This window comes from Myxocyprinus asiaticus, chromosome 20, assembly GCF_019703515.2.
Source record: "Myxocyprinus asiaticus isolate MX2 ecotype Aquarium Trade chromosome 20, UBuf_Myxa_2, whole genome shotgun sequence".
NCBI lineage: Eukaryota > Metazoa > Chordata > Actinopteri > Cypriniformes > Catostomidae > Myxocyprinus > Myxocyprinus asiaticus.
In genome coordinates, this window is record NC_059363.1 from 20,538,196 (window position 1) to 20,550,998 (window position 12,803).

General features: G+C 38.8%; 1 protein-coding gene across 1 annotated transcript; it reads right to left on the bottom strand.

The window, feature by feature from the left end:
• Nucleotides 1-4,790: 4,790 nt before the first annotated feature.
• On the bottom strand, nucleotides 4,791-7,343 carry LOC127411434 (DNA-binding protein inhibitor ID-3-like). The gene is made up of 3 exons (XM_051646996.1): nucleotides 5,826-7,343; nucleotides 5,631-5,709; nucleotides 4,791-5,147 (listed from the first exon to the last, which is right to left on the bottom strand). The coding sequence occupies exons 1-2, from the start codon at nucleotides 6,114-6,116 to the stop codon at nucleotides 5,656-5,658; spliced, it is 345 nt and encodes a 114-aa protein (XP_051502956.1). The 5' UTR covers nucleotides 6,117-7,343; the 3' UTR covers nucleotides 4,791-5,147; nucleotides 5,631-5,655.
• Nucleotides 7,344-12,803: the final 5,460 nt, after the last annotated feature.

Below are 12,803 nucleotides of genomic sequence, written 5' to 3' on the forward strand. Positions count from 1 at the left end.
GCTTTTCTTTTACATTAGCTCAACAGAGGAGGGCTATTTTAGCGCCATATTACGTCGCGCGAAATTTGGATCTCCCGCGGTTTGAAGCGCTCTGTGATTGGCTGACGGCACGCCGGGGCTCGTTCGATTCTGAATATATTTACATGCAGTTAGTTCCTAGCGTTCTTCCTCTTAAAGAGACAGCGCGGGTTTGTTATATCCCTTTTGCGAACAAGGGCGTTCATACACAGTAACAGCGTTATCAAACATCACCTAGTTATATTTAAATTTAGTTTTACAACTGAATTATCATTTAAGTTAATCACTTAAAATACAAATTTGTTCTGTGACTAAATGCCCATGATAGCTACAGTTGTATTCTGTAAACAAGAACAAATATAGAGAAACAAACAACAAAGCATGAACACACATTAAAAATAAATAAATCACAAAAATCTCTTCTTAAAAGAATACCTATATTGTGTTTCTATGGTTTCTAGATGTGTCACTGTCACACACAGATCTTGAATGCCAACGATTTTCAACAGCAAAATGAGAAAATTGTTGACACTGGTGTAGCCTGACTCAGTCTATGAAGGAGAAAACAAGCATTCTGAACTCATAAACAGACCCACAAAAAGGAACAGAACACAACAGAATCCTTGTGCTTAAAAGGGATCTTATCATCTGGCACAAAGAGTAAACCCCACCATGCTTCAGACGATTATTGAGACTCTCCCACCCAGCCATTTGCCCAGTGATTCACTGATGGTTTTACAGTACTTCCTCCCAAATATAATAGTGGTAGTGAAGCAATCATATCCAGGTCTTTAAAAAAGTACAGATTGATGACACACTGAATCAATGGATGTTCATCATTCATGAAATGTAGAAAAACTAAACATTCAAAGGGTCCATATACTGCATAGTTTAATCTCTGTTACCGTGTCCATTACCCAGACCTCTGAGTGTTGCATTTAAAGAGATAGTTGACTCAAAAATGAAAATTCTGTCATCATTTACTCACCCTCATGTTATTCTAAACCCATTTGACTTCCAGTCTTCTGTGACATACAACAGGATATATTAAACAGCAATGTTGTGTAACGTTTCTTTTAAAAGCAACTCATTAGAATATTGCGTTACTCCTTAAAAAAAGTAAAAAATTAGTAAAAAAAAACATTTTTATGGAAAGTAAATCGTTACTTTTGCATTACTTTTTTCTCCCAGCCACTTTCTCTTCAGCTATGCTATGCATTCCATACAAATAAGCCATGCATTGCATACAAGAGACATTACAGGTCATGCTAGCTACTGTACAACACTCATGTCAAAACAACATAGTAAACAAACAGATATTTAGAAAGTAGGTCTTCACGTCATATTTATAATAAAGAATAAATAAAATGAATATGCATGATTTGTTTTTCAATAAACATGGCAGCCAATATGAATAATGAAGAATAACCACTGTCTTACCTAAAGTAGCAAAGTCCAACACTTGAACCTGCATCAGATCTGTCATTGTGTGCTGTGCCCATCCACAATGCCAGAGTCAACTTGAGATGTTTTTTCAGAAGTCAGGATAAAATTCAGTGGGGAATGCCAGCATAACATGTTCAAGGAATAAGTCTGATGTATGAATGAATATTTTTCACTGAAGTCATCTCAGTGCACGCTTGTTTTGAGTTGATCCACAGTGCGTACAGACACCACAACTGTTGATACGACTTGAATAGAATCGTTGCTACCAAAATGTAATAAAAACGGTTTGTTTCATGAATCAAACTTCTTGTTTATTATAAAACAAAAAAGTAGAATATTTTTAGAAACTAAAACATTTTCTCTGCGTACACAATCGATGTAGAGCGTTGCTTGGAGCCACTGATCCAGAGACAATCATGTAGTGGTGGTGAGTGGCATAGGTGGCTAAAGCACATAACTGGTAATCAGAAGGTTGCTGGTTCGATCCCCACAGCCACCACAATTGTGTTCTTGAGCAAGGAACTTAACTCCAATTTGCTCCAGGGGGATTGTCCCTGTAATAAGCGCACTGTAAGTCGCTTTGGATAAAAGCATCTGCCAAATGCATAAATGTAGTGGCCAGTGGAAGACTAGTCTTATAATCGCTCTGCCTGAACACGTTTACTGATTTTTTATTTTATATTTTTTAATGCAGTGTGTATTAACACATGAATCAATCGCGTTTCACTCAACCAAATGACAGGCGATGTCTGTATCTAAAATGTGATTGGCTCTTTTACCAGCAAGGCTGGACTTCCTTTCTACATCTATTGACTGTTGGGTGCTAGAGCTTCTTTATTGGGCATTCCAGTTTCTCCCATTCATTTAAATAGAAGTGACTCATTTCTATCTGCTAAATGGTCTCCATCCTCACACCTATATAAATACAGTGCCAGTCATGCACTACATCTCCTCCCTGAAGTTTCACGCTTTTAATCTGGATTTCTCGCAATACAGGGGCAGCAGAGGTGTTCAAAAGCAACGAGTTAATTTATTTAAAAAGTAACTCAGATATTATGGTCTAAAATAAAAAAAGATTGCGTTACTTTACTCGTAAAAGTAATATGATTACGTAACGCGTTACTTTTATCGCGTTACCCCAACACTGTTAGACAGTAACTGTCACTATTCACTGTGACGAGGAGGAGGGTGTGGCCGGGCTGTGAAGCTGCACAGCCGGCGCTGAATCAGCTGATCAGCGGGAGAGCAAGATACTGTAAAGGGCAGCCGGAGATGCCAGTTTGAGAGAGAGAGAGTGATACATGCGGCAGCGTTGTGAGTATCTGTGTTCATGTTTGTTTTATGTTATTTTAAGTTTAAACATTAAAATTTATGTTTACTGTTCAGCCGGTTCCCGCCTCCTCCTTGCCCGTCCTTTAACTGTTACATTCACTTTCACTGATTCCCCAGTACCTTTAAAGTGAAGGTGACAGAGGATAACATTTTGCCTAACAACTCTTTTTGTGTACCGGTAAATATTACAGTAAACATTCAAGCAAACAAGTAAACATTCATTAACACTTTAGGTATCATGAACAAATGATAAACAATGGTTTTTCAGCGTTTTTAAATCTTGGTCAGTGGTAATATATATATACGTATATACTTTTATACATTGTTAGTTAATCTATGTATTATGTATGTTGACATTAACCTCAATATTAATCAAGATTAAGAACTGCTGTAAAAGTATTGTATGTTCGCTTTTGCAGTAACTACAACCTTATTGTAAAGTTTTACTAAAGTGTACATCTACATGGATAAGTCCATGGGATAAATGGTTGTCAGTCTAAGAAACGTTATCTGATAAAAAAAAAAAAATACTACTAATATAAAAAAATTATAATAAAAATTATATTATATATATATATATATATATATATATATATATATATATATATATATATATATATATATATGGATAGATAGATAGATCTATAAAAAAAGAAGAAGAAAAAAGGAAAGATATAAAAAGGTAAACATCACTGAATAATCATATACTTTTAACACATTCAGAACAGATTAGACCTATAGATATTTGCTGTAACACATTCAAATAAATCTATATATGAGTCCTTATAAGAAAGTCCATCAAGAAGTAATTTCTACAATTGCCAATTGCTTTTTCGATTAAGATGATTGAATATAGTCAGCGAGTTGGTTCATGAATTAATTAAAAACTGAATGACGTAACGTAAATTTTCTCCACAAGCCGACCCAAAATTCATTTACTTACATGCCACACGGAGGCGCCAGTGCTTTGTCTGCTCTGCAACGTTATACGGTGCATGTTGATTCTTTCTTGAACACTGGGTGTCGCTATAATACATATTATGTTTGATAACACAGAACACACGTACTTAATCGGCTAAATCATAATTATTGAGATGGTCAGCGACTTTAAGATGAAACACTTCAACTGAGTTCTAGGTCTGTGGGCAAATCGGAGTCTTTTTGAGAGAGAAAATAAGAAACCACAGACACTCAGAAGACAGTAGTGTTATATATAAATACATACAAGTGACTCACATTTAAACATTGTTGCATAACCCTGTAACAAATCATATGCTATACATGAAAAAGTACATGATGACTCTATGTGGAAAATTAGTAGTAATTTATTATAGTTTTTGTTTTGTTTTTTTCACTATTAACAGTTTGCGTTTACTTTCATGTAGATTCCTGCTATTATCGTTTATAAGCACTTTCCCATTTTTAGTTTTAATCTGTTATGATGTGCCATATAGTAAATTAACTATAAATCCAAACAGTTAAAGGGGGAGGGGGAGTGCAGGCCATCAGTTTACTCTTCTTTATTTAGATAGAGTAATTGTAGTAGTAACAAAAATACCACTAGAGAACATACATTATCTCTGCAGTACATCTCCACAAGGTATTTATTCAGGATACCTGAAGCTATGAAGACAGTAAAGAGTCTACATTCAGTCATTTAAGAAAAACTACTGAACTCCACATTTCTCATTTTATTTGTATGATTTATTTTCTTGTGTAAAAAGAGTGAGTGTACAAACAAAACACAAAGGAGTTTATGAAACTCGTTGATTTGACAGTCTGTAGAAATAGACAATCCCCACAAACATATACAATCCACTCTATATTATAGAGCTCAAATTCTGCTCCACATGTGTGTAAATTCATATAATCCCACTGCCTAAAGCCCTTCCCACCCCATAGCACAAAAAAACCTCAAGCACAATATATACATCATCCCAGTGATTGAGTCAATCACTGAGACCAAATGGCAGCCATGCTGAAATGTGGAAATGTTTTCAAAAAAAAAAGGGGAGGGTATTCTCCAAGAATGGCTGGGAAGGAAGGGTGTGTGAAGAGATATTAGTTGGTCCAAATAATCAGGAATGTAGCCAGTACAAAATATACAATGTTCAATTGTTGCCACAAAAAATAGGAACGATTAAGAAAAAAATCTGAAGGCTTTTCTTTTTTGTGATCTTCAAAACTCCACGGCTTTGGTTTGTTCAAGTGTCCAGTGACCAAAGAATAGACATCTCGAGAGGGGCGCAGATTGCTTTCCCACACTCTGAATAGAGCCTCACTCCTTCACCCGACTCACCCCTTCACTCTCTTTTCTTCCATAAGTGGAGGAGAAAGTTTCTATCCCGCACCTGCAGCAGATGAGAGGGAGAAAGTTAACTCAGCTCTCTCTCTCTCTCTCTCTCTCTCGTCTCTCTGTCTCTCTGTCTCTCTGTCTCTCTGTCTCTCTCACACACACACACACACACACACACACACACACACAGTGGATACAGGCGGATTGCAGACAGTCTGGCGCCAACTGGAAAACTTAAATTTGCTGGAACTGATATGGGAATCTGAGCTTGTTTGCTGATTGGCATGATGAGCAAAAGAAATGAGGACGCTGAACAGACTTTGTTATAGCTGTCTGACTCTATCGAAATGAAATTAACACAACAAATGACTAATTAATTAGTAACCGTCTACTAGCAACTAGGCCTACTGCTTTTCACAACTTTGCAACATTTGACTAATGTAATGTGTTAAAAATAAAAGTCAAACAAACATAGCTAATCTATTTCAGATTATTAAAAAAAGGAAAAAAAGAAAGAGAGAAAGAAGCTGAAGTGTACCAATGAACGTTGTCATTCATCTGTCCTAATGGCACAGAGCTCCATCCTCTTTGGAGAAATTACGGGTCATCTCTGAATTCTAATGAGGGGGAAAGAGTATATTTATTCATATTGATTTCAACTAGATTACTATTAATAAATCATAATCGTTATAAACAAGAAATACATCTTAACGACTTGTGATGACGCGCTCACCTTCATTGACATGAACAAGTCGGACGCGTTGTTTGTGTCCGTCTCGTTTTCCAGTGCTATCTGTAAATCGAAGATGTAATCTATTACATGCTGAAGAATCTCCACCTGGCTCACGGACTTGTTCTGAGGGATGCTGGGCACCAGCTCTTTGAGTTTAGAGTAACAGTCATTCATGTCGGACAGCTCCTCAGAGGGACTCTTGCAACGGTTGATGGAGAGGCTCTGCTCTGAGACACAGCAAACTGCCTCATAACAGCTTCTGACAGACCGAACGGGACTGATAGCCTTCATTCTGGGTACGTGGTCTGAGGGAACGTTTGGCTTGCTAGTAGAATCCAGCTGTAGCGGTATCTCAAGAACTCCTAGGTCCGGAGAGTGAGATAAATGTATGTAGTTGTCCTGCTTTGTTGATATCCAATGTTCGCCTCCTTTCTCGTCTCGCGCTCACTGAACTATGGCAGCGTGCGAAGGCAGGCAACTCGTTTTAAAGCGCTGCTGTGTGTAGCACCGCCCCCTCCTCACATAAACCAACCATCATGTTCGGCTGAGCCAATAAAAAGAGGCGTATGAGCTTATGAGCCCCGCCCTATGCAAATACTTAACTAGTCATTGGAACCGTTGGCATGTCACTCAGAGAGAAATTGGTGGAATGAGGAAGAGCTGTCAGAATACCACATATTTTTTTGAGTGTTGATTTTGGGTCAGTGAACCTAAACGGAGCTGGGTCAGTTAGAGCATTAAATTAAATATAAACTTACTTAACTTAAAGCTGAAAAACCTTTTGAAAAATAAAAGTTAGGAACTGGATTCTCGCACACTGTACATTATAAACGTGTGATTTATGCAAATACACAATATAATTAAATAAAAATTTAAATAAAATCAAGTGGACACATTTGGAGCCAACATTTGCGTGAGGAAAATGCAATCATCCGCATAGTTTAGGCAGAAGTGCATGATGGATAAAATCCATAAATATAATATAATAAGGTAGCCTGCCCTACTCCCGTGACCAGAAGACACACTGGCGTCGAGAATTACATCCTTAAGAGACTGTAACACACACACACACATTAGATTAAATTTCTTTACCTGACATAGGCTACTTTAAGACCCGCGAAGTAAACAGTCTTAAGTAGTTGGCAGACTACCTCTCTTTTCTCGTGCCTGGCAAAGAAAGCGTAAATTTAGATTTCGTTAAATGTAGTAGGCCCATATCAAACATCTCCAAATATTCTCACGATGATGGAAATATTAATAACCAACCGAGGAACCTCTGAAAACAAACCACTGCGCGCGCGGTTTTCCTACATTCTAAAAGTGGCACTCGTTATCTATAAATAGATCATAACTATACTTGTCTCCCATGCCTCTTTATCATGTAAAGAGGAAGCTTTGCAAGTTACAGCCAAACTACAGACTGACTCTCTTTCCAGTTTTAACCCAGTGCATTTTTAGTTTACATCAAAAATGTGTCTCCTCTTTTCTCACAGTGCTGTTTTTGTGAAGGAATGCGCTGGCGGGCCAGCTGTGTGTCCTGTCCCGCTCCAGCTGTGTTGATCTAACGCGCGAGTCCCAGACAGCCTGGCGCCGGGCTCCTGACGTCATCCATTCACGCTCTCCAGCGCGCACCCCCATGGGCGAGAGAGTGGTCTCGGCCGTGGAGCCGCTCTCATTGGTCAGTACAGCTGTCAATCAAGATGTAAGCACCCACCCAAACTCTCGCGCACAGCTGGATTTACATTCACTGAAAAGATGCGCGTGTAAAAGGCCTTCAGTTTGGCTAGATTAGTTAAACTAATACAAAAATAGCTCTCTGTTTTCTCAGACTGAAATAGCATAATAGTGAAATAGACCCAACAGGTCTAGAAAGTAAGAAACACATTCCTGTTTTGCTTGAATGGAACATACAGTATTCTGTAATTCACCTTTGTCGTGTTCAAACTGGTAGCCTATTAAAATGTGAGTAACTTATTAAAAGTTGTGACTGGCTAGTTCACACCTTTAATTCATGTGGGTGCAACCGGATAAATGCACGTCTTTGCAGGCCGTGCTAAGCAATTGAGCGCAAAATTTGACCTGGTATTTTGACGTTGTCCAAAGTGCACGACTGCAAAAAAAAAAAAAAAAAAAAAATGTAGGCCTTAATTTTCTGCCTAAAGCAAACAGCAGGGGAAGATGCCCTCTGCAGGTATGCTAACAAATGAGCTTTGATAAATAGAAATAAAGAATGAGAAAATAGGTGAGCTAGAATAAAAGTGTTGGATTTTTGACAACAGAAAATAATATAAATATTTAACCATCTCAGAGGTTTGTATAGAGAGCAATTGAGCTACAAGGCAACTCCCTAAAAGTTTGGTTGGCAGAGGTCACTACTTTAATTCACCAAAGTAGCATTCAACTGATCACAAAGTATAGTCAGGACATTACTAATGTAAAAACAGCACCATCACCATTTGAAAAAAGTCATTTTTGATCAAATATAGACAGGCCCCATTTCCAGCAGCCATCACTCCAACACCTTATTCTTGAGTAATCATGCTAAATTGCTAATTTGGTACTAGAAAATCACTTGCCATTATATCAAACACAGTTGAATGCTATTTGGTTCGTTAAATGAAGCTTAACATTGTCTTTGTGTTTGTTTTTGAGTTGCCACAGTATGCAATAGACTGGCATGTCTTAAGGTCAATATTAGATCATAAATGGCAAAAAAAGAAACAGCTTTCTCTAGAAACTCGTCAGTCAATTATTGTTTTGAGGAATGAAGGCTATACAATCCTTGAAATTGCCAAAAAACTGAAGGTTTCATACAAAGGTGTACACTACAGTCTTCAAAGACAAAGGACAACTGGCTCTAACAAGGACAGAAAGAGATGTGGAAGGTCAGATGTACAACTAAACAAGAGGATAAGTACATCAGAGTCTCTAGTTTGAGAAATAGATGCCTCACATGTCCTCAGCTGACAGCTTCATTAAATTCTACCCGCTCAACACCAGTTTCATGTACAACAGTAAAGAGAAGACTCAGGGGTGCAGGTCTTATGGGAAGAATTTCAAAGAAAAAGCCACTTTTGAAACAGAAAAACAAAAAGAAAAGGTTAGAGTGGGCAAAGAAACAGACACTGGACAACAGATAATTGGAAAAGAGTGTTATGGATCTTAACCCCATTGAGCTTTTGTGGGATCAGCTAGACTGTAAGGTGTGTGAGAAGTGCCCGACAAGACAGCCACATCTATGGCAAGTGCTACAGGAAGCGTGGGGTGAAATGTCACCTGAGTATCTGGACAAACTGACAGGTAGAATGTCAAGGATCTGCAAAGCTGTCATTGCTGCACATGGAGGATTTTTTGATGAGAACTCTTTGAAGTAGTTTAAGAAGTTCTGAAAAACATTTCAAATTGTAATAGTCAATTTTTACATTATTAATGTCCTGACTATATATTGTGATCAGTTGAATGCCACTTTGGTGAATAAAAGTACCAATTTCTTTCCATAAGAGCAAAATCTGTACATTATTCAAACTTTTGTCCACCAGTGTAATTCTTAGTATTATTTTTGCTGCATTGCCAGTGGTTAATATATCATTTTATTCACGTTTTATTTTATTTGTTAATAACATTTGTTTTCTGCATTTTGACAATTGTTGTTTTAAGTTTATTGTACTTATTTTGCCCTGCTTTAGAAATACAAATGTGCAGTTTTTGATCATGCCAAAAAAAAAAAAATAAAAAAATAAAAAAAACTCCACTAAACTTATTCCCTTATAATGTGACGTACATCATGTGCCTGGTGGACTGACCTCTCATGCAGCCTTTTGATCTCTCATTAGCTACGGCAGCATTTGTTCAACCTGTGTCAACACCTTGATTCAAGATAAAACTAGGCTACATCAGGATTTTAGGGTGTGTTTTAACAGGGAGAAATCAGTCCACAATGTACAGATGAGGACGTTTTTCAATCTCATTCTTGTTGGCTATATTTGACTGCGGTGTCAGTAGATCAGGTGCCTCGGCGCTGGCGGGAAGAGGTCCGGCACAATCGGGGCTCTTTTTCATTGCATGGGAGAATGTGGCAACTGGCGTCAGTGAGTCTGCCCTGCTCCGTGTCCCCGCCCTCTGCTTGCTCCTGCTCCTCTGTGCAGCTGGACGCAGACAATCAAGCCATCAACAATCACCATGCATAATTAGCGCGGCCATCCTCCCCTTCCCTCCCTCATCACTCCCAAAGCAAATCTTTCAAGGCGTTTTTTTTTTCTCTTCGTCGACAAAGACTCTCTACTTGTCCATTGGCAATAAGGGATAGCCGAGGGAAGACGAAAACCTCAAGCAATGACCCAAGAATATGCGCCAAAGAGAATTGAGAGATGTGTAAGACTGCCAGAGGACTTAATAAATCTCAGCGTCACGACTGTGATCACAGAAAGGAAGAATAAAGAACAAGTTTTGTATGACACTGACAAATAATATTTCTCATAGTTAAAATTTTGACCTTGCTAAAAATCTGTTCCCTGAGAAGTCAAAAATTGAGAGTGAGATTTGAGAGTGGAGAATACAGAAGGCTGTAAAAGACATGTATTGGAGGAGGGGCATAGAAATTATTTGGGGACTGAAGCAAGAGGTTTCTGTTTGTTGAATGGACCATAATCAAGCTCAACACGGTCTCATGACAAGTTGTAGCCTAATAATAGTATGATATGGCAAAATTGTAAGAAATCATATGACTTAGCTCGAACAAAATCATACAAATTTTACTCCTGAGTTTAACCCTATAATCCAAACCTAAGCCTAATTTAAGTCTAAACCCTTACCCAAAGCCTAAACCTAACCATAATTTTAATAGGAAAATCTGTGACTACGTTTACATGGACACCAGAAAGCGGGTTATTGCGAGAAAACAGCGTTCTGGTTTACATGCACTATATAAGTGGCGTACACTATGTACCACAGAGGAAAAAGAAACATCTGGGTAGCCTGGGTAGCTCAGCGAGTACTGACGCTGACTACCACCACTGGAGTCGCGAGTTCGAATCCAGGGTGTGCTGAGTGACTCCAGCCAGGTCTCCTAAGCAACCAAATTGGCCCAGTTGCTAGGGAGGGTAGAGTCACATGGGGTAACATCCTCGTGGTGATGATACGTGGTTCTCGCTCTCAATGGGGCACATGATAAATCACGGAGAGTAGCATGAGTCTCCACATGCTGGGAGTCTCCGCAGTGTCATGCACAATGAGCCACGTGATAAGATGCGTGGATTGATTCTCAGAAGCAGAGGCAACTGAGACTTGTCCTCCGCCACCTGGACTGAGGTGAGTAACTCTACCACCACAAGGTCCTACTAAGTAGTGAGAATTGGGCATTCCAAATTGGGAGAAAAGGGGATAACCCCTCCCAACATAAACATAAAGTGTAATCCTTTTTTGGGGGGGGGTAGGGATTTGGCATGTCCAATTCCCAATGCGCTCTAGGTCCTTGTGGTGGTGTAGTGACTCACCTCAATCCGGGTGACAAATCTCAGTTGCCTCCATGTCTGAGACCATCAGTCCACGCATCTTATCACATGGCTTGTTGAATGCGTTACTGTGGAGACATAATGCGTGTGGAGGCCCACGCTATTCCCCACGGCATCCACGCACAACTCACCACGTGCCACACTGAGAGCCACACTGAGAGCAAGAACTACATGTGACTCTACCCACCCTAGCAACTGGCCCAATTGGTTGCTTAGGAAGCCTGACTGGAGTCACTCAGCATGCCCTGGATTCAAACTTGCGACTCCAGGTGTGGTAGTCAGCGTCTTTACTTGCTAAGCTACCCAGGCCCCCCATAAAGTGTAATCCTTTCCCCAAACCTTTAATAGAAAAATGTATTTTGTGTACCTCGGACGAAAGGAAACATCAGGGTTTGGAATGAGACGAGGGAAGCCTATTACAGGGTAATATTATACATCAGTTATTTGAATTGCATAAATGAATATGGAATGAGGAACAAAATTTGGTCACAGACTTTTTATTTCTTAAAATAAACTGTTGGGATAGGAGGCTAAATGTGATGCCTGTAATGTATTGATTTGAAATTCTGTTTGATTGATTGGTCTGAATAAATGTTGTATCTTTCGTACGAACCAAGTTGTACGATATTTTACGTTTTCGCCATCTCACACAAATCATCATGAATTAATAAACATGTGACTGTTGGTCAAAGTAGATGCCATTATTTTGCAATCGAAAATGAGACTGTGAGGGTGTTGTAACTAGAAATCCATTTGATAATTAAATGTGGCATCTACCTTGACTATGGTCTATAGACCTTATTCAGAGTAGCGCCATATTTAATTTTTGATGTCTATATCCCTAACAGCAATGAAGGCTATTAGGAATATATAGCCTACCTTGAGTTTCTTAAATGGCATGCACTGTATAAAGCTGCATATATGTCCTGGATCATATATAATTTTCACAATTCATGTTTTTTTGTTGACTAAACATTTCTGGAAAGATGTTTTTTCAATGTTTCATCACCTGAATGACCAACTCCAATTTAAACAACAGTAGAACCAGTTGAAGAGACTGTAAGTCTATCCCTCACAGTCTTGTGAACAACTGTGAATAAGGTCTATTGCATGTGTGTAATGCATCTTGCTGCATCAGTATCTTTGTGTGTTAGAAGGACATATCAGTTTTTCTTGGAGAGACAGAGACAGGGAGAGAGGGTTTTTAGAATGACTGTGCTCCTTCTAAAGTTTAAGATGGTGGTTTATGTGGAAATAAATAAAATCACCATTGTCAGAGCTCTCCAGGACAGTGGGTGAAGCATAAACCCACGCAGTGCCAGATTACCAGATCTATGTCCTTAAATGGCATAACTGGTTATGTTTGCATATTAATTCTAAGGTTATGTTGGGCTACACAGTAGGCAGTTATACTGGGGTCAAATGTATGAGTATCACACAGAATATGCACCGACTATAAAAACAGATT